The sequence below is a fragment of the Carettochelys insculpta genome, chromosome 15, assembly GCF_033958435.1.
Source record: "Carettochelys insculpta isolate YL-2023 chromosome 15, ASM3395843v1, whole genome shotgun sequence".
NCBI lineage: Eukaryota > Metazoa > Chordata > Testudines > Carettochelyidae > Carettochelys > Carettochelys insculpta.
This window is the reverse complement of record NC_134151.1, coordinates 2266420-2289151: the sequence shown is the minus strand read 5'-3', so window position 1 is coordinate 2289151 and position 22732 is coordinate 2266420. Positions and strand designations below refer to the sequence as shown.

Here is a 22732-nt window from a genome sequence, read left to right as displayed (position 1 = left end):
TCAGCCACAATTTCTGCCTTAATTCTTAGTGATGTTAAAAACCTGCCATGGACCTTGAATAGAATGACAGGTTATCATGCCCCTTGGTACCTACTCTAATTCCCAGTAATCTGCGCATATGAAGAAATACCAGTAATATCTTTAATACCTCATTGGATTTTTATTTAAGTTGCTAGTTATTAAAGTAAGAGACATTTTGAAAAAGCTTAGGACATTCATAATCATACACAGATCTAAATGGTCAAAACAAAAAAGCGGTCAAGTAGCACTTTAAAGACTAACAAATGTTAGTCTTTAAAGTGCTACTTGACCGCTTTTTTGTTTTGATAGTGTATAAACTAGCATGGCTTTCTCCCTGTTACAAATCTAAATGATGATGCTCTAAAATCAGTCATTTAAACATCAGGCTTATGCAAGCAACAAGTGTATTAAATATGTTGTGAATAGTATTATATAGAGCCAAATTGCATTATTTGGGGGGAGGGATAGCTCAGTGGTTTAGCGCATTGCCATTGTAAACTCCGGGTTGTGAGGGAGCCTTTCAAGGGTCTGGGGAAGGTTAGGTTAAAAAAAACTGTCAGGGATGGTGATAGGTCCCTTCCAGCTCTACGAGAGAGAGAGATCTCCATGCTTCAGTTGTATGTATTGCAAATTATGTTTAGTTAATCTGGATATTTGCATTTCTATCATTTTTATTAGAATCTAATTAGTCCTCAAGTAAATTTCATGCCTATATGTCTGTCTTGGAGGTAAAGTTGCAAACTTGGCTCTCCATGTTGATAGGAGTTTTTGTTTGTATGATAACTGCCCTGCTCATGATACTTTCCGTGGCATGAATGGAAAGTAATATCTACTCCAGCTGAATCATACATATTTGCTCAAAAACCTTTTAAAAATCTGTCAACTGATCTTTTTGCAGTTTTGGGGGGGTGGGGAGCGGGGGCTCATTCTAATGATTCAGTACCACACAAGTTTACTGAAGTGTGTCAGTATAGAGCTGCTCTTTCAAGTTTCCTGTTTTATTCTTCAGGGACTAAAGATACCAGCGCTACTTTTTGTCATACTGTGAGTTTGTACCAGTGTCCTTGAACAAAATTTCTCTTCCCTCACATTGTTTAATATTCTGTGCTCTACTGAGTTTACTGCTCCTCTTGAAGGTTGCTGTATATCACTGGTGGTTAGTTGAATTGCTTTCGCAGCCGTCAAGAGTATGTTGATACTATAATTTTTTGCAAACCTGGGTTAGAAGTTATCCAGAAAAGTAATACTTTTTTTCTGCTTGTGAAAAGCCACTTGGAAGGGTCATTTCTAGAAACAAAGACTTTTATCCTCTTGCTCATGTTTCCCCATATAGCAAAGGTTTCCCTTAGCTTATAACTGCATGTAATTTTAAAAAGCCATTAAATCTGACATCCCATTTTGAGTATCTGTTTTGCAGAGTTTCATTGGATCTTTTGTCTCTAATCCCATTATCTTTTGCCATACCAATGTAGTCTGATTCAAGTCATTTTAATTTTTGTATGGTGTACTGTACCATTACAGATCATCTTAGTGCCATTACTGTGAAGCTATATCGCAAGCAATAGCCAAAATGGGTACTGCTACATGTTCATAGTGCTGTTCCTCTGGAACACTATAGTTTACTTAATATCGTAGGTTAAAACCACAGTAGGATTTCATGATGTGAAAGTTACCCTGAGCTTTCTGTATTAAATCACAAAAATAATTCTTAGGATGCCTAATAAGTGGCATAAATGACTCACTCATTTTAAAAAAGAAAACAGTGAATTGCTCTCACATTCCTGCAAAAACCTGACTGGAAGCATAGTGTGGCCTATCTGTGAGAATGAGAGTTTCCATGCTCTGCAGCTGAGACCAGTAGCTGACCAGCTGTTTTCTAGTAATGCTTACAACACTGAGTATATTTGATTCTGAGTGATGTACCAGTCCTAGCTTAGTTACATACAGTCCAAGACAAATTTTTTATAAAGATGTGTTGGTAAATACATCTGCTGTGTTGCTCCTTCTTTAAAACATAGGTTTGAGTATAAAATTTGACCTTAATAATAATTAATAATCTTATTAATATATGTTTGCTTTTTCAGTAAATTAAATCCATCTTCAAGCTAATATCTTCCTGGAGAGATTGCTTTTGAGAGAGTAGAGAATCCATTAACAGTTCTCATTGGCTCAGTTTCAGGCTTGGCAGCTAGTCAGCAAATAGGGCATCATAATGGTTCTCCAAAAGATCATGGGAATTTAAAATTTTGCTGATTAGTAATTACCTTTTAGCAGTTACTGAGGAAGGAAGTAAAATTATATAAGCTATTTGTTACATGCTTGGTAGCTACAGTTGACTTGGAACCAGTGTATGGACCTTCCATCAATGCACAAAGTTTAACAGGTATTGTTTGCATGAAGAGATTCAGTCTTGGTCAAGTATTTGATTTAGATTTTGGAGGATCTATATTAAGGAGAAATGTAGTCTGTTCCTATGGAGTCTTAAAAACAAATATAATGTCCACAGTACGTGGTGCATTTTCCTTCTGCCTCAATTTTTTTAAAAGGCTGTAAAATACCTTCTGTTAGGGGGAAAATCAGTCCTTTTCTGAATGATGAAGTCTTACTGTTTTGCAAAATATGATTCATTTTAAATCCACTTAATTTAGCACTTAATAGTGATTTTTGAACATGTGGAGCACTATTACATTCATCCTCAATACTCTGCGGAGGCTGATTAGTATTAATCCATATTACATGGATGGAGCACAGACCTTTTTATCTGGAAACTCATAATACAAACCTGGTGTGTTCACAGTATGCTTAGCTTTTGATGCAAAGTGAACTCCTTTGAGTCCAACAAAACAAACCAGCAGTCATGTAGCAATTTGATCTGAAGAAGTGGGTCTGTCCCACTAAAGCTCATCACCTAATAAATTATTTTGTTAGTCTTTTAAGTGCTACATGACTGCTAGTTTGTTTTGTTAGGATACAGACTAACGCAGCTACCTTTCTGTTCCTTTTGAGTCCAGGTCCACCTATGCTTTTACACTGTAACCTTTATCACTCACCTTTGACTTGTACAGTGAAGTGTGATACCTAACACTAAACCGAATGTGTCTGGGATGTAACTGAAAACTTCTACGTCAAAGGCTTGATTTTTTTTTTTAAACTAATTATCTTGGCTTTAAGATCTCAGTTTCAGTGCTTCTAAAATCTGTTCCACTTGCAAACATATCTGTATTTTATATACCTGTCATCAAAAATCAGTGTGTGTATTCTCACTGATGGGTGTGTCCTATAGTTTCTAATCTTACTATGATCTTCCAGTTATTTGACTTTAACCCTGTATCCGTTATTGACACGCTATTTTCATTTGGTGGTTCAAATTTAAATCCTTTCTATTAGTGAATAATAGTTCTTCATAGGAAAACTGCTGAAGTTGTTGTTTAGAAACTATTCTTATCACATATCTTCTCTTCCATTAACAGAGTATTTGCACTGAAACAAAATATTCTTGCTGCTTATTCCCCACCCTAACGCTTTTATGAAGTTTGTCATTACTCCAAAAATATTGTGAACCGATACACGCTTTGTCACTTTGGTGATATCTTACTGGCTAGAACAAATCAAATGTTTCTCTAACTGGCGAGAGCAGTTAGTGTACAATACAGAAATCTGGTAATTCCACAAGATGCAAATTTTGATGTCCAGTTTTGGCTTTCATACTAATGCTTTATTTTCTAGTTCTTACCTTTCTGTGTTATAATAAAAGGTATTGAAAGATTTCAACTAGAAAGAAGAGTTTTCAGGGGAGAGATAGGGAACTTTACTGTCCATTTTATGTGGGTCGGAGCCCTTCTAATTAGTTTAGATTTTTCCTCCAAAAACACCATGGATACGTCTATGCAAGAGGATTTTGTTGACAAAACTCACGGAGCGTCTACACACAAAATGTGTTTTGTAGACAGTCTTTCGACAAAACTCCTCCCTTCTGCTGACAGCCTTCTGCCTCTCCGGGAGGAGGAAGAAAGCTGTTGTCAGTTTATGTTCACAAAAAAAGTCACGTAGACACCCTGGAGGGCCCTCTGTCAGCAGACAGGGCTTCCAGTTCACTGGGCAGCCCTGTTTGCTGAGCTTCTGGTTGGCCATTCTGTCGAAGAGCAGCTGGGCAGTCTGGATGCTCTGTGTCAACAGAGTGGATTGCTCTTTCAATCCTCTGTTCAGTGTGGACATGATCTGTCAACAGAAGTTTTGCCAGAAGATCTCTTCTGACAGTTAACAGGTCACTGCAGTGTAGATGTAACCCATGTGTTCTGTGATACTAAGGCTGAGCTCTGACTCAGTGGTGTTTCTGGCCTTTCTGCTTGTTGATTCTGGTCTCTTAATTTGAGCTCTGTCTCTAACTATACTTAATTCTTAGTTACAAATTGTGAAAAATTGAGAAAAATCTCACTGTCTGTTTTAAAGTAACAGTCTGAAAGTGGAAGTGGAATTTTGCAGCCCTGTCGTGAAAAGCTGGGTCACAGCGCACGCAATTTTGGAGGGAGAAATACTAAACTTCTCTGTGTGCCTGTCTTGTTACCTGCCATCATCTTCCTATTTTTCCCTCTGTTCTTAATTTGTTGTAGCCAGAATTATTTGTGGAACTCACTTTTACTCTTGTTCAGTATTCTCACCTAGAAAATTAATGAAAGTGCTTATACGCTGTATAAAATTATATAAATCTGAGTTCTGACTTATTCCTTGTTTCTTAACTTTTAGATTATTCTTTAATCATAAATCCTTTAGAATTGTCCACCGGGATGGAACATATAATTGAACGGTCACTGCTGAGGTTGCAGTATAAGCTGTTAATATTATCTTTGTGGTTGTATGCAGAGAAGTCATTTGCTGCGCAATCTGTTAAAACAGGCTTTCTGACCCAACTGCAGTTTAGACATGATTCATATTCTACAAATTACATTGTAGTATGGTTTTTAGAGCCATTTACAGCTAAATTTTTTAGAAAATGCATTCTTACAGTCTTAAGATTCTATGGTACTGTATTTCTTTTCCCATGTAAAGTGCTCAATTCTCAAGAGTGGAATAACAGTGTTAATGTTATTTTTCAGCTGTGAATAGCAGAGTTCCCACTGGCTCCACTAGTTCCTCACACACTACGGAATCCCCTACACCTGAGCCCTGCACACAAACACCAAGCAATGCTGGTTCTCAGGCTGTGCTCCCCATGTATCCTTCAGTTGATATTGATGCACATGTAAGTAATTTGGCTACAAACTTATCTGCTTTACGCTGACTAGTTTTAAAATTTAAAATTAAATGTCAGTCCAGCAGTAATATGTGTTTTAAAAGAAGTTGACTGTCTTCTGTGCTAAATATACTTTCCACTGACAAATGTCAACTACTTTTTCTCCCTGCCATGAAGACTGAGAGCAATCACGACACTGCACTGACCCTTGCATGTGCAGGAGGTCATGAAGAGCTGGTATCTGTATTGATAGCACGAGGTGCCAATATTGAACACAGAGACAAGAAGGGTAAGCTATTAAAAAAACCCTTCAGTTTGAACTCAGATTTGATGTTAAAGTGGGGTGGATGCTCCATTTATCTCAGTGGGTGTTCTTGTTCCCTTCCCTCCAGCTCTCATATACCTGCTTTGTGAGCCAATGCCAAGTACCAGACACGCCCATTCTCAGCTCCTTGCTATGTCCCCGTACTGCATGCTTCAAGCATGCCTACTCTGTGTTCTACCCAAAGGGGCATGGCTTCTGTAGATTCCGGCTCACAGAAACGCGAACGGGAATAGCCATGTGCCACTGTATATTCTCAACTTTCAGACAAGAGAAGGGTTTGAATTTACAGGCAGTAGTGTAACTAAGATGGTCATCACAGCAAGTCTCCAACAAGCAAATTCCTGTGTTGGTGTGCTGGCTGCAATGCATTTAAATGTCTTTAGCACATACAGTTAGAGAGCCAAACTCTTTCTTTAATAACATTTTCAGCATTGCTCCCCCAGAGTGGCAGTGGGGTGCCATGCACTGAAGTTTTAGGAACCTGTTGCCTGTGAAATGTGACCTTTCTTAGAGGCTGTATCTGAGAATTCCTTACTTAAGTGACAACAGATCTGGAGCATGAGCACTGCTTGCCGTCCCCAAGAGGCACAGCAGATTTTAAGACAATCTGAGTAAGAATGTGGATCTTAAAGCTCTAAGAAGGGTCAGCCTTTAAATCTCTTCTCAACCCCAGGAACTGCAAATCTGGTACTATGCTATAATACAATGCCTTAAAACTACATTAGGGTACAACAAGAATTCATTTTCTTGTCTACGGATGATCATTGCTTGCTTGCTGTCAGTTACGTTTTTGAGTTCTACAGAGCTGCTTCTAATTGTGATCCCTTTCACATTAGGTTTTACACCCCTTATTCTGGCTGCAACTGCTGGACATGTTGGTGTAGTGGAAATTCTTTTAGACAAAGGTGGGGATATAGAAGCACAGTCAGAGCGCACAAAGGACACTCCTCTTTCGCTGGCATGCTCTGGTGGACGTCAAGAGGTACAAATATCTTCTACGGGTTTTGAAGTGTAAATGACTACTTCCAGTTTTTGTTCTTTACCCTAAAATTTTTACTTCTAAGCTGTTCTGTCTTACCTGCTTATGATGATGAAGGCAGAGAAACTTGGGAAAAACACAGGAACCTATAATAGCACAAATGCACACATGAGAAATTCCATAATTATAGGAGATAAGACGTGTAGTAATTGGCAAGAGAATTAGGATTAATGTAAAGGGTGGAGAAGTACCCTTCCTCCACCATTCCCTTGCCTTCCTTTAATTTTCATCATGATTTGGGCATCCTTATACTTCTAGTTGTAAAGATTGTGCAACACAAACATAACCAAAATTGGCACAGGATTTGCTTTTTTTTGTTCAAGTAGTGGAAGGCACCACAAGGGAAACCTTCACAAACTCCTCCCACCTATATCAGACTTCCTAAGCACAGGATGTGTCCTAAATCTCAGACCTCCATACAGAGGGAGAAATTCCCTTAAAGGCTTGGAACTTGAGTTAGGTGAAATAGTCCTTTTGGAGGAAAAGTCCTACATTGGCATAACCCATACTGTCTGAATAGAATGAACTGATGGCTCTACAGTGCATAAGTAAAATTAAAGACCCTACAGGAGAACTTCAATCCCCCTCTTGCCTGGTTGCTACCATGGAAACTTGTAATATAAGGAATTTGATTGTGTTAGCCAATATCCAAAAGCAGAAAACATTTAAGGCCACGCTGTTCCTTTCACACTCTTCATTCTGTGCACTTCAGGTAGTTGATTTGCTGCTGGCCCGAGGAGCAAACAAAGAGCATAGGAATGTGTCCGACTACACACCACTAAGCCTTGCTGCATCTGGGGGATATGTCAACATCATTAAGATTCTCCTTAATGCTGGAGCAGAAATTAATTCAAGGTAACATACTGTTCATGTCAGAGACAAATTGCAGTGCAGGAGAGATGTTCCACCTTTGGTTCTAGAGTAAGACATAAATTGCAGCTTGGAGTGCTTTGAAATCTCCCTGCTAAGTTTGCACTATTCAAATGTTATGCTTTTTTCTGAATGGATACCTTTAGCTGCTATAGGGCATCACCTATCACCAAAAAAATGCCCCAAGACTTAGGATGTTTTTGTGCCTGTATTAACATTGAATATGACCTTGTGTACATATTCCTTTTCTCAATATGGAGATCTAGAACACTAACATTTTGTTTCCTGTTGAAATAAATAGGGGAACCAGCCAAAGCTCACAATATGTCTTTGTGATTGAGTTGCAGGTCCTGTACATTTTCATTATTTAAATGGCTTAGAATTAGTACAAATACATACTTTAGCACAACCTATTTCTTCTTAAAAGAACACATTCTGTTAGTGGGTTTTAAACTGCAAACCTGCTGTATGGTGCTGGTTTTCAATAATCTGTTTCGAATTACTAATATTTTAGGTCAGTGTGCTTGCTTTACTGTAAAATGTTGTTCCCCCTCCAGTTGAAATATACTTGAGTTCCCAGAAGATTTATCCAGATACATCTTGTTCTGTGATCTGTAATTATTTTCTCTCTTTAGGACTGGGAGTAAGCTGGGTATTTCTCCTCTGATGTTGGCTGCTATGAATGGTCATGTACCTGCAGTGAAACTGTTGCTTGATATGGGTTCTGATATTAACGCGCAAATTGAGACTAATAGAAATACAGCCCTGACCCTGGCCTGTTTCCAGGGTCGAGCAGAGGTGGTCAGTCTCCTACTGGATAGGAAAGCCAATGTTGAACATAGGGCTAAGGTAAGCATACAGCTTTTACTTTAGGTTTATTTCAGGCACATGGATGTCTTTATGATTTGTCAGCTTCCTTGAAGTTTTTCTGTTAATATAAACCTTTGAGCCCATTTGCCTATGTCTACTTCACTAATTTAAAAGCAACCCTGTAGACTAGCAGGCCATATGCTCGCTCACTCTTGTTCAGAGCACCTCAAGAAGTCCTTTAAGAAAGCTCTACCACTCCCACAGAACTTTAAAGCATAAAACTTTACAGAAATATTACTACTTCTCTGGAAATCAGCAATTAAAATTATTTATAAACAGAAGCCATCACTGTCAGCAGACAGGATACTGGGCTAGATGGACCTTTGGTTTGACCCAAGAATGGCCATTCTTATGTTCTAAGTTCGTGTGCTAAAAATAATGCCCAATCTCTGTTCCAGTTCCTGTCGGTCAGACTTTCACTCATATACTACGAAATAAGCATTGCATGCGAAAACAAATCTGACTGTTTAATGAGTGTCATTCATCTGCTTTTTCCTGAACAGCTAATCCATACTTTCTGAATTAGAAACAAAATTGGTTCTGACTACTTTTGGTCTTTAAAGATCATGAGATTAGTCATGTTAACCCAGACGTTTATAATGTTAGCATCATACACAGGAAGAGTCCGTAGATGAGACTAGAAAAGTAGAATTGCATATGCTTTGATGGTAATGTTCAAATACAGCTTGGTATTACATGCATTCAGCAAAATTGATTTAGATCAAACCTTTCATCTTTTAGGTGAAAACTGTTGTGTTGTCTAAACCATGGATTCTTTGTAACTGAGTTCCTCTTTCTCTGAAATTCTGTGCATCCCATTCTTTGGTGCATTGGGGTAATTTTTTGCCTCATTCCTGTCATAAAGCAGTCCAAAAGTTAGCATAGGCACGTACTCGCATGTCCCCAGCACAAGGGATTTTTGGAAACCCTGGAGCTGCAGCTTTAGTAGCTTCTGTACCCTCTTTCTACCACAAGCAACTGTGAAATATGACTGGAAGAAAGGGTGTGTGGCCAGTGTTCTTTTGTACCTGAAATGGTCACTTGGGGGTGTTGGCAGCTGGTCTAAATTAGAACATCCTGAGCTGCGGACTGGACAGATGGCAGGGGCAGCCCATTGCCAAAGGGAATTAAAAGGTGGTGGGAGATCATTTTTGACACCCCTCGCCTTCTGTGTTGCATGCTCATTGTTTACATGTGAACCTATATTTCCCTCTGTTTTAAGGGATAATTTTGTAACTTGCAAGTTTTTGCTGTTGAGATTAATATCTGATAAGATTTTGCTAGCCATGTATGTGGTCAACTGTGAACCCTAAGGCCAAAGTTTAAAAATGTTTGCCTGGAGCTACTCTTGAATCCGTAAATAAGGGGTTTGACTTTTAATTTCTGAACTCCTTACAGCCACACCCAGACTGTTTTGCATCAGTTGCATATTTTATAACTTGGGCTTTTTTTGTCCACGCAGACTGGTCTCACCCCTCTGATGGAAGCTGCTTCTGGAGGGTATGCAGAAGTTGGAAGAGTTCTCCTTGATAAAGGAGCAGATGTCAATGCTCCACCTGTGCCTTCCTCAAGAGATACTGCTTTAACAATTGCAGCAGACAAAGGCCATTACAAGTTCTGTGAGCTTCTGATTAATCGGTGAGTTTTCTTATTTCCTTAACATGCTTGTTTTGTCATGGAGTCCCTCTGCAGACAAATCAGAGGTAAGGAATTTAGAATAATTTTAAAAAATTGCTTAACTAATTTAGAGATTAATAGATTGGAGAGATGTCCATAAGTCTGTTTTACGTCTCACATTTAAGTCTCTAGTTTTAGTTTATGCGTTAACTTAAAACAGTAAAGGTTTTCCCAGTGGGGGGGTGGTTTTTTTTAAGTTTTCCAACTCCCCATTAAAGGTTTGTCAGTGGTGAAAGATACAAACTTGAGTGCCATTTGAACACCGAGATTTTTTGCAACCTTTTCAGTCATCCCTGAGTGCCTAGTGACTTACATTTGTCCTTTTTAGGGGAGCACATATTGATGTTCGTAACAAGAAAGGAAATACACCCCTCTGGTTGGCAGCTAATGGTGGTCACTTTGATGTAGTGCAGTTACTTGTGCAGGCAGGAGCTGATGTGGATGCAGCAGATAACCGGAAAATTACACCTCTTATGTCAGCATTTCGTAAGGTAATTTAATGAGGCGAATATTGATCCTATGTTTCAGTGTGAAATACTTTAAAAAACTGTTTAGTCTTAAGTGTCAGAAATGCAACACAATTTGAAGGAAAGTATATTCTGCAGAATTTCACTGTTTAAAAAAAGAGCTGAAGTATGGCTCAAAATACTTGACTTTTGAGGGGTGATCTGCTTCGTTTTCTTGTGCTTATCAGAGCACATTAATTTTGCGGCTGTCAGGGATTCACTGTCACAGATCTCCTTCCCACCACGCTCCCCTCCTTTCATGCCCACCTGATGTCACTGTCACAACCTCGCCCAGTCTCTCTTGTCTGGATGAACACTATTATTCTGTTTTAAACCGATCCAATTGCTAGATTCACTTCTGCATTTCTTGGCTCTGGATAGTCATTTCTTCTACTCTGGTCAATTGGGCACACTCTCCAGTGCAGATTACGTGTTAGACATGCTTCTTGGGCAGTGGAGCCCTGTATTCAAATGTCTTTGACCTTCATAGCAGTGCCAGAGAACTTGCAAGTGCCTAGTAGCTTAGACATGTTACCCCAGAGTCCATCTGGGTGCAGGAACTCTGTTTTCTTATTAACATGGTAGGAAAGCCAGGAGGAACAGAACACAAGCTTAGCAAATGAATTTCTTAGCCACAGATATTATATTCCTAACAAAGCACAGTAGAGTTGCCGGTCGTTAACTATTACATGTGCCTGAAAGCAGTTGCTTTAGAAGTGATCTCATTCAGAGCGTCCTGGATTCAGTAAGTATCCATAGGTTAGTCATACTGTCCCTTCTCTAAGCCAGGTGGTCTTGGATGTGGTGATGGTCTCCCCTTTGAAGCAGAGAAAAACACACCATTTTAAAACAACCTCTGGTTGTCTTTTCCCATTTGTTTAACTTATGGGAGTTCATCAGTTCCTGTGTAGACAGACTTAAAGTCAGAATCCGTGCTTGTGGATACTTTACAAACACTAATAGATATTTTGGTACATGGCACCATTTCATTTTAAATTACCATTTCAAGTGTTAGCTTTAGGATTGTCATATCAGCTAAAACTGCCATTAAAAATGCTACCCACTCACTTTTGTATGTATGGGAGACTAGATTTTTATTTTATTTTACAGGGTCACGTGAAAGTAGTTCAGTACCTGGTAAAAGAAGTTAACCAGTTTCCTTCAGACATTGAGTGCATGCGATATATAGCAACCATAACTGACAAGGTGAGTTTAACTGGCTTTTTGAGAATGGACTGGACTTAATGTGCTAAGGGTATTTAAAAATATGCATGTGACTGTGCTCACATCTTAACAAGTATTTGAGATTGAAACTCCGTGTTCTCAACTAAAAACTGGTGCTCACATGGTAGCTCCAAGGTCTTTTAAAGACAGAGTGGATAACTGAGCTTTATTACCATGTGAAACTTTCTCTTGCCACTGTCAGTATATGATCTTTGCCTGGCCCAAAGCACCACCAGCTGCTGCTTTCTGCATGTACATGAAATGCTGCTATTGACATTTAAAATCCTGCAGCTAAAAATTTTGTGAAATCTTAAAATCAATATATAAATGTCCCAACAATAAAACAATTAGTGTTTCATTGTTTTTGTATAGCAAAATCTTTCCAACATGGATTCATCACTTTTTCCATTAAATTAGTTCAAAATAACATCAACAAATCTAGCTATAGAAAAATGAAAATTTCAAACATCAGGTTACAGCCAACTGTTCTGTCACACACTAGCAAAGTGAATCTTACGTAATTCGATTCCTCTTTCTAATTCAGAATGGAATATTAAGGAAAAAAAGACCAAAAACAATACCTCTGAATTCAAGTTTATTCTTGCCTTTTAGGATAGTTATTGAAGTACTAAAGTGAGGAAGAAAAGAAGATGAGTTAACATGATTTTATTTTCTAATTTTAAAAAAGACTTCATAGCTATTATCAAAACAAAAAGCAGTCAGGTAGCACTTTAAAGACTAACAAAATAGTTTATTGGGTGAGCTTTCGTGGGACAGACCCACTTCTTCAGACCACAGCCAGACCAGAACAGACTCAATATTTAAGCCACAGAGAACCAAAAACAGTAAGGAAGGAGGACAAATCAGAAAAAGATAATCCAGGTGAGCAAATCAGAGAGTGGAGCGGTTGGGGGTGGAGATCAAGAATTAGATTAAGCCAGGTATGCAGACGAGCCCCTATAGTGACTCAGAAAGTTCCGGTCCCATGTGTTGAATTTGCATATAAAAGCCAGCTCGGCTGCTTCCGTTTGAAGAAAGGTGCTAAAATTCTTTTTCAGTAGCACACATACCTTTAGGTCATTAATAGAATGCCCCATTCCATTAAAATGTTGACGAACTGGTTTGTGGCTCTGGAGTGTTTTGATGTCTGTTTTGTGCCCATTAACCCTTTGTCTAAGGGAGTTAGAAGTCTGTCCAATATTGTCTGGCTGTGGTCTGAAGAAGTGGGTCTGTCCCACGAAAACTCACCCAGTAAACTATTTTGTTAGTCTTTAAAGTGCTACTTGACTGCTTTTTGTTTTGATAGTGTATAGACTAGCACGGCTTCCTCTCTGTTACTGTTCATAGCTATTAGAGGAACTTTTGAGAATTTTATGGAATTTAATTCCTCCCAGGCTTGGAAGTGTGCTTCCTTTAATGCAAAACTGTGGGGCGGGGGGGAATTATTACCTGAATTATTATACAGGAAGCTGTACTGTAGTAAGAGAACCTACTTTTCATTGGTTAACACTCTGTATCTTAGCATATTGGAGTATGTTTAGAAAGTATCAGGGAGCCAATCAAATGCTTTAAAAGGAAGCTGCAATAATGAACTTCAGATTTGCAGGACTACTTTAATAAAATAACTTATTTTTCAGGAGCTATTGAAGAAGTGTCACCAGTGTGTGGAGACGATTGTGAAGGCTAAAGACCAGCAAGCTGCAGAAGCAAATAAGAATGCAAGTATCCTGTTGAAGGAGCTTGACTTGGAAAAGGTGAGTGGAGAAATCTGTCATCTTAAGTTAGTTTTTGACCAGTGAAGCTCCATCTAGCAGTCCTCTCTTTCCAATATGTATACGCTTACAGCTGTTCCCACTTTCAAATTTATACCTGCTATAAATATTTACTAATGCTGGCTTTCAGTAAAAAGGTGGATTTGGGCTATATCAATCAATGGATGGCTCATAGAAACCCCTTTGGTCGTACTGATTTGTTTTTAACCCAACTTTGGCTGTTTTGGAACTTGAGAGTTTTTTGGGCAGAGACAAGCAGGCTGTAGGGAGCAGAAGATTGCACTCTCTGAATGCTGGGCTCCCTGGCCAGACAGTGCCCTTTTCTGGTCCCTGCCCTTCAGTACAGCTCCAGGATGGGGCTCAGGAGAGGATCTGGCTGGCAGGCGTGTGGGTAGGTGGGTGGTATGGGGAGAGGTTTGGGAGAGGGTGGTCTGTACTTACAGGGTGTGGCCTTCCACTCACCTCCTGACTCCCAGCCCTGCAATGTAGCTCATCCATTTCCTGAGCACAGTGGGGAGGAGGTGTCAAGGAGCCAGAAGTCTTCAGCTGTTATGTGCTGAGTACCTCCACCTGCTGCACACTGAAAGTACCAGACACTCCTGCCCTGCTGCCACTCTGTTTTTCTGGTTTTTTATAATTATCACCATTTCTAAAAAGATGTTGACAAAACACCTATAAATTCCCATTAAATTGAAGTGCCTTATTTATGTACTACAACTCAGTGGGTTTCTGGTCTCTGCAGTTGGAGTATACTATGAGGAGGAAATACTCCATTATTCATTGCCTTTGTGAGTCCACTGTGTTAAAAGGTGTGTGTGTGTGTGTGTGTGTGTGTGTTCCAAGTGCACAAGCTCAGCTGTGTTTTAGACAGTATCTTTTGTGGCTGCTGTGTGCAACCTGGAGGTTCTCACACTCCTTCAGAATGTCAAATAGTTGTACAGCTCCACCATCCAGTCCTTCTGGCCTCCATAGTCGATAGTGTGGAACTTGTTTATATCCGTTACTGCCTCCACTAGCTCTTCTTGGGAAGTGTTAGGCTTATTACTTTTTAGCTAGTTAACTGTTAGCCAGCATTTTGCATTACTCTATACTTCAGTGGGCTACAGAATGTGAGAGCATGTGGAAAATGTCTTCAGTAAAAACTATTAGTACTGTAAGGTCCCCACATTTGGAAACCTAATGTTCATGAACTCAATTATTCACGAGCGGCTCCAAGTCAGGGAGTATCCCTGCCGCCTCCCAGGGCCCCTGGCAGGAGTGCCGGCAGCCGCCACTTACCAGAGCTCCGGGGCCAGGAGCACTGGTGGCTGCTGTTTCCTGGGGCTCCGGGACCAGGAGCACTGGCAGCTGCTGCGGCTTCCCCAGGGCTCCAAGCCGCTCTCTGCGGCCCCCCTTCCCCCGCAAAAATCAACGTTTGCAAGGGTTCTGAACACTGAACGCTCACGAATATTGTGACCATACTGTACATACAAGAGTATCAGTTTATTTTATAACTTGTCTTAAAGCAGACCTTTGAGCTGTCACATCACTTTAGCAGAGTTGAGCCTGGCTGGTTGGATAGGAGAGCTTGAACGAATTACTCCCATCCCCAGATGGTGCAAATAGTACAGTCAGTGACTGACTCAATAAGTAACAGTCCTCTCTTTGTTGCTGCTGCAGTGCCAGAATACCATTATGGGATGCTCTGCTGCTGAAAGCGCGTGCGTGCGGCGCAAATGGAACTTTTGGTTCTTTGGTTAATTCACCATGATACTCCTCCCAAAAGAGAAGTTTTGACCACAGTCCATTTTGGCTAACTATCTTTAGTCTCCCTCTGCTTCACATGAAGTTTGTTAGTTATTTTTGACTTCGTCTGCTAACCTACAGTTTAGCGTTGTTGCTACTCCAGTAAAAGCTTTATCTGGCATCTGGCCCTGCTCTGACATTCCTGGCTGGGTAAAGTGGCCTGCTCAGCTGACTTCACAGCCTTCCAGTTAACCAAATGGAGCTTTTACAATATTAACTGTCTGCCTTGTACCCAAGAAGTAATTGTATTTTAGCATCTGGTAAAATAACTGTCATGCACAACCTGTCTTGTGAGTGAAAGACGTTAAGATTGCTGCTGAAATTGTCTAGCTCAAATTTTTCAAGAAATGTTTGCAATTTAATCTGAAATTATATAAAATTACAGTGACACCCTACAAAAAGGTTACATTGCTTTCACACGCATCTTTTTTTATTCTTGTTGCATGCAGCTTGGTGACTGATTTCTTTCTTACTTTTTACCTTGAATAAGTCTTGCTAGGAAAACTGCAGTTCTACGTAGTCCTACATCTATTTAATTTTTGTTCATTCTCCTGCCATTTTCGCAGCTTTCTGGGTAAGGTTTAGGTCATAACAGAATTTTTCTTGATTATCTACCCCCAGACATGCTTTTCTATTGAAGCCCAGAATCTTTAAGCATAAGAGAATATTAATCATTGTTGTTAATGAATGGTACAACTAAATATTAATGCTTTTCCCATAGTCAAGAGAAGAGAGTAGAAAACAGGCTCTTGCAGCTAAGAGAGAAAAGAGAAAGGAAAAGAGAAAGAAGAAGAAAGAGGAGCAAAAGAGAAAACAGGAGGAAGATGAGGAAAACAAACCTAAGGAGACTTTAGAGCTGCAAGAAGATGATGATGAAGAGGAGAATGATGATGAAGGTGAAGAAAATCAAACATTTTTACTCTTCTATGGAGGAGCACTTGGATTCTATACATGCTGCTAAATCCTTCTTGATGAAAAAGTATCTTAAGTCCCATAGTGAGTCTGTCTGTCCTGTGTGGCTGGCGCGTGTGTGCGCGCGCGCGCACACACACACACACACACACACACACACACACACACACACACACACACACACACACACACACACACACACACACACACACACACACACACACACACAAGCAGGAGCAAGGTCAATAGGATTCACTGTGAATTCTTGCCAATATATAGAAAGAATATTGTCAAGGTAGAAAATGATTAACATATTTAAGAAAGTATTAGTCCTGGGGAAATTGTGCTACTGCATATGTGCTGAAGCCATGTCCCCTACAATTTTGTTTGAGTCACCACAGGAAAATGGTTTTCTGACAGGGAAGCAAAAGGAAGCCCAAGAACAGTCCAAGAACCCTCTAGAGAAGTGCAGGCACATTGTTTTGGGAAGCCTGGTGGCTCCTACCCTGTGCTGGGCTCAGCTGGTAATCCTGGCTGGGCTGGATGTGGGGGAGGATGGGATTCACTCTTCCCCTGCAAGGAGCAACCATGTTGGCTCAGACCTACCCCCCAGAAACCTTTCTCAGCTGCAGGAAGTCCCCCTCCCCTTCATTTCCTGCCCCTATCACTCCTCAGCTGCAGGGGGGGAGGGGTCATTTTAGGGAGCTGCTTTCCTGTACATTGACACACACTCCCAAGCCACATCTCCATGCCTGACTCCTCTATCCCATTACTGTCACCTTCTGCATCCAGAAGGGCCCCCAGAATTTCCCTATCCTAATGACTCTCAATCTCTTCATCCAGGGTCCCCTCCCAATAAGCCCCAGCCAGTTTCCCCTGTACATCCAGATCCACCTGCACCAACCTCTTCTCACACTCGGTGAGCCATCTGCACTCACATTGCCCTCCTCCCTGCAGAACCCTTTCACCCTGCACCTGGGTCCCCCGCACACTAAGCTCATCCATACTTGAATCCTTCAGGGCTGAACCTACCTGTCCACACCTCATGCATCTGATGTGGAGGGGCAAGGCCACAGGGTATTTGTGGAGCAGGGCCAGCCCTTGTGCTGTGTTAGCATCAGGACCCTGTCTCACTCTCAAATCTGTGTCCCCAGGCAGGTGGCTGCAGGATGATCTCCCACTTGCATACAATCAGTGGCCTGTGCTTTCGACTGCCATGCTAGAACTTCCATATTTAAAACACAAATATTTGCAGCATTATAAAATACTGTGCATAGAATTTTTTGGCACAGAATTCCCTCAGAAGTGATGGAGACTTTTGTATATGTAGTGTATGTGTGTGTGTCAAATTCTGTACTGTTGAGGGAGTTTATGGCAGGCTGACTACATCAGTTGGTTCTGTGCACAGGGGTAGCATTCAGGTACAAAGCAATAATCATAAAAGTATAGCTTTTAAAATTTCAAGTTTCCTAGGCATTGTTTTGTAGCCAAAATAACTTTATTTTGGGATTTTATTGCCAGTGGCAAACGTCATTCTGCACTAACTGTGAAAAATTTGAACAGAAATGATGTTTTAAAACCATGCTTGACTTAGTTTTTTTAGAATACCTAATTTACCATAAGGGAGGGTAAAAGCTCTTGTTGAGTTTAGTGATCGGGCCTTTTGTGTCACTGCAATGTTTCAAAGCTCCTACTCTGCATTAGTTTCCCGTGCAGTTGTCATTGTTTCTAGTAAAACTAGTTCTTTTGTCAATATCACTCCCCTCAACCACACATTATGTAGGATTTTTTAAGTCACAAGCATGGCTGTATTCATTACTGCAGTGGCAGCTGGCAGAAATGTAACTTCACTTGTAATTTCCTTAACACAGGAGACATTGCTTTTCATATGAAATATGCCTTATGTTGTGTGTGTCCCTTTTTTCCAGTGGAACAAGAAGTTCCTATAGAGCCTCCGAGTGCAACCACTACAACCACAATTGGAATCTCTGCAACATCAGCTACTTTCACAAATGTCTTTGGAAAAAAGAGAGCTAATGTGGTAACAACCCCTAGCACAAACAGGAAAAATAAGAAGAACAAAACGAAGGACACACCTCAGAATGTGCAGATAATTTTGCCAGATCAGCATATATCTCTAGCACAGCAAAAAGCAGATAAAAATAAAATAAATGGAGAGCCAAGAGGTGGTGGTGCAGGTGGGAATAGTGATTCTGATAACCTGGATAGCACAGATTGCAATAGTGAGAGTAGCAGTGGAGGTAAAAGCCAGGAGTTGAACTTCACCATGGATACAAACCCTTCTGGTGATAGGGGATACGCTTCTTTACTGCTCCCATCTCAGGAAGAAAAGACAAGCACCTCAGCTTCAAAAATACAAACAAGGTGAGTTCAATTTTTTCCTCCACGCCCTCTTATGGCTGCTATGTGGTCTATTCCATTGTGAACCTATTTATTAATAGCTGCTTAGATGTCTATAAAACCTGGCAAATCTCACCTTGTGATTTGGGGATCCAAAAATTCTGCCTTGTGCAGCCAGTCCAGAATTGTAACAAAACATCACTGAAAGTCAAAACAATCCAATGACTGCTCAGTAGCCTGTGTGAAATAAGTTGGAGGCAGTCAGTTTCCATCTCCCACCCACTTGCAGGAGCTGAGACACTGAGCAGTGCTGCTGTGCCTGGCTCTGGGCTGCCTGTCGCTCATGGAGTAGGGAGCAAGGTGCAGCCAGGACGGGGGTGGAGAGGGGGGTACCCATCTTGACTTACGTGTGGTTTCCCAGGAGCGCAACCTTCGTGTAAGTTGGGGGTCTACTTCAGTTCTACCAACAAATCTGTAGCATACACCAAGCCTGAGTCTCGAAGAAAAGTCCTAGTCCTTCAGGACACACACTAAGCTGTACTTCAAGTTTTTTAAGTCTATAGTAATCTCTATTAGTCAGCTAAATTTTATTTCTCCAGCATGAGCGTTAAATAGATGAAAGGTCAAGCAAGATGATACAAGTGCCTCTTGCCACACTGGATGGGTGAAACTTGGCCCATGCAGCAGCTCGTTATGTTACCTTCCTATTCAGAAACCTTTCATTTCTGAAAATGCATCTTCTGCATCCCCTCTGTTTTTTCGGCTTTTATGAGAGACTGTGCATGCTGTCCATACTCTGGACAAAGTCAGTCCTATTTGTATATTATTGAGACATTAATTTGAAAAACAAAAGAACACTCTTTTGATGGCTTAATTGTTACTATTACAAATATCAACAAAGAATTACCCAGTTGCTTTTAGGTATAGATTTAAAAAAAAGGGGAAAAAAAAAACTTGAGTTTTATGTAGTCTGTACAGTTTGTATAGGATCAGTTTAACCGTTTCCTCTGCTTGCGTCTCTTCCATACCCATGCCCTTGCAGTAAATGTTTTAATTATGTACTTCTTGGACAGTTTTTTGAGGACTAGTAAACATCTGTAGAGGGCTTTGTGGGTATGTGTGGAGCTGCTTCATCACATTACTGGAGTATGCACAAATTAAAAGACAAAATTCTGCTTTCTCAAGCATCAGCCTTCAAGCAGAGCTCCCTTCTACCTGTTTGGGCTGTCTAAACAGGCAGCTGGAGTCTCTTTGATTTGTTTATTTACTATAAATTAAAGCATGGACAAAATGGCTGATAAAATCACTGAAGACTTAGCAAATACAGAAAGACCAGCCCACCATGTGATGTGATGTGCCATGGAGAAAGTAGAACAGTGGAAGCTGCAGGCAGTGAGGAGAACTCTGGGACTAGTGAAAGAGAGGCAGGATTTTCTTATGCTTGGCATGCTAGCTCAGACCCCAGAGTTCTGGGATAATTTTCCTTCTGTGCCACAAATGCACTGTGGTGCCTTGGGTAAAACTGAAGTACAGGAAACCCTCGAGTTTCACGGGGATTGTATTTCTGCAACTCCCCCATGACTCGAATTTTCATGCAAGTCGAGGGGAGATGGTTCCCAGCTCCCCTAGGCTTGCAGGAGCTAGGAGACTGTCCAGTCTGGTAGGACTGGTCAGTTTCCTGGTTCCCAGAGTGGCAGCTGGGAGCCAGGGGGCAGCCTGGTTCCCCTTTCTCCACTGCTTGCTACTTGTGGGATCTAGAAACTGACCAGCTGGTCAGTTTCCTAGGTCCCACAAGTGGTGGGGAGCTGGGACTCAGGCTGCCCCCTGGCTCCCAGCTTCCTCTGCTTGCAGAGAGGGGAAACTGAGCAGGGCAGCAGCCTTCTTCAGTTTCCTGGCTCCAGCCAGTGGAGGGGAGCTGGGAACCAGGAGCAGCCTGGCTCCCGTCTGCTCCTTGGAGCCAGGAAACTAACCAGGGCTGCTTCCCTTCTCAGTTTCCCAGCTCTGCAAGCAGAGGGGAGCCTGGAGCCAGGCAGCCACCTGGTTTCCAGCTCCCCTCCACTCTGGAGACCAGGAAACCACTCCTGTCATAGATGGCCGCCTCACTTGCACCTGCCTCCCTGATAGGAAACTGCTCCTGTCAGGGGTGGCAAGAGTCAGGCTGCTGCCCTGCCAGGAGTGGTTTCCCCACTACTGTCAGGGGTGGCAACCTGACTAGGCTGCCGTCCCTGCTAGGAGCGGTTTCCTGCTCCTATCGGGGCAGCAGTTGTGTTAACACAAGATATGTGCGTATCTCGGAGGTTTACTGTATTGACACAGGCAATTTATACGCAAGCTTGATAAAAGTCCTACCTGAAGAATGGATATGACCAAACAGTCACACGTCTCCTTTTAAAATGAGTGTTTTTATCTGATAATGTTGGTGCTCTTCTGATGTTTATGGAGTTTGGCACTCTAGCTGGCAGAGGGAGAGTGGTGGGCTCAGGACTACACTGAAAAGTTGTCCTTAGACCAGTGGTTCTCAACCTTTCCAGACCACAGTGCTCCTTTGAGGAATCTGATTTGTCTTTCATACCACAAGTTTCCCCTAATTTGAAAAATAACAAAAGCAGGTGTAAAGGTTGTAAAGGCTTGCAGCATGCTGCTACTGAAACACTGCATACATTCTCATTGTGTCTGTCTAAAGTGTGTGTGTGTGTACATAAAGCGCACTACATAGTCAGTAATCTGTTGTAAAAGTAAACAGATATCTAGATGAATTGATGCACCCTCTGCAAGATCTCTGTACCCCCAGGCATACACACAACTCCCAGTTGAGAACTGCTTTCTGAAGACCTCCCTCAACTGTTTCACAATATGGAAAAAAAATTGTTTTAACTGATAGTTTTGTCTAACCTTCAAAATTTATGCTCAGCAATTACTTTAACTACTTTTATTTTATAGTCTGTAATCATGCATTTCTGTTCCCAGACTTGAAGGTGACACTAATCCAAATTCATTATCAGCAAGTTATAAATCTGTGTCCCTGCCTCTGACCTCTCCAAACATAAAGCTGAACCTCACTAGTCCAAAAAGAGGTCAGAAAAGAGAAGAAGGCTGGAAAGAAGTGGTGAGAAGGTAAAATTTGGTTTTAATTCAGTGTTTTCAAGTTATATATAGGCCTTTTGATTTACACAGAACATCCAGTAGCGTTAGCCTCATTAGCATGATTTATATAAAATTCCTTGTCCCTGGGGCATGTGGTGTTTTGCAAACAAATTACAATTATTATGGGTGGTGATTGCAATTCAGAAAGCCAAACATGGCTGTAGTATTTTACACTAGGAATGGGATCTTTCTCAGGGCCTCATGCTAAGGAAACACCTCTGGATGGAGGAGTTGGTTTTGGCCCTTTAAGGGAGAAGGGTTGGCCAAGACTCTGCTCATAATGAAGTACAGGGGTCTCTCAAAGAGGGATGGGTGTCAATGAAGATACACAAGTGGATGGCAGACTGAGACATAGTGCTCATCAGGCTCTGTTAGACCCACATTCTGGCAGCTGATTGAGTTCTAACTTATTCATGAACCTGCAATAGATTTAGGAGCATGGTTATATAATTGAAGAACTTCTGCTTCTGAAATGGTTGCCTTTTCCTCTTCCTTGAAAATATGTATAATTTTGTTACATTGGATGGCTTTGTGGCCACATTTTAGTTAGTTTTTATTCTGTCTGTGTGTTTGGAAGTTTAAATTTTCTACTGTTTTTTGCTCATTTTGTTAGTGAGATAAGCATGAAAACGTAAATCCAAAGTTTTTGTATTTAGCCCTAATTTAGTCTCATGTTCTGAAATGCAGTATTTTAATTAAATGTTCTTTTTAGAGTATCTTTTAGAATGTATAATCTGAAGGCTGTTTTAGCAAGGACATGAAGTGTGAATTTTGTGGAAGCTGTCTTATTTTAGCAAATGAAGAAAAAAATCCATGCAATTAATATCTAAGATGTTAAGCTCTGACCTGGTAGCTCATTGGTTCATACTAGTTGAAATGTGCAGTTTTTACCCTATTTTCAAGAACATGTATATTCATAAATATTGTTCCGTCTTGTGGGGTATGCATAGTAAATAAAAAGCCATAGATTCCCCACCCCAAACTTGGTGAGTCATG

General features: G+C 40.9%; 1 protein-coding gene across 13 annotated transcripts in view; it reads left to right on the top strand.

The window, feature by feature from the left end:
- The window catches only part of ANKHD1 (ankyrin repeat and KH domain containing 1), a 170430-nt gene that overhangs the window by 129925 nt on the left and 17773 nt on the right, over positions 1-22732 (top strand). For all 13 annotated transcript variants that reach the window (XM_075010053.1, XM_075010055.1, XM_075010056.1 and 10 more), the window contains 12 exons: positions 5115-5260; positions 5429-5540; positions 6413-6558; positions 7328-7470; positions 8121-8334; positions 9818-9993; positions 10361-10523; positions 11649-11744; positions 13400-13516; positions 16041-16215; positions 18160-18616; positions 21560-21706. In XM_075010053.1, coding sequence (XP_074866154.1) covers positions 5115-5260; positions 5429-5540; positions 6413-6558; positions 7328-7470; positions 8121-8334; positions 9818-9993; positions 10361-10523; positions 11649-11744; positions 13400-13516; positions 16041-16215; positions 18160-18616; positions 21560-21706 — 2092 coding nt within the window. The remainder of the gene's footprint in view (positions 1-5114; positions 5261-5428; positions 5541-6412; positions 6559-7327; positions 7471-8120; positions 8335-9817; positions 9994-10360; positions 10524-11648; positions 11745-13399; positions 13517-16040; positions 16216-18159; positions 18617-21559; positions 21707-22732) is intronic.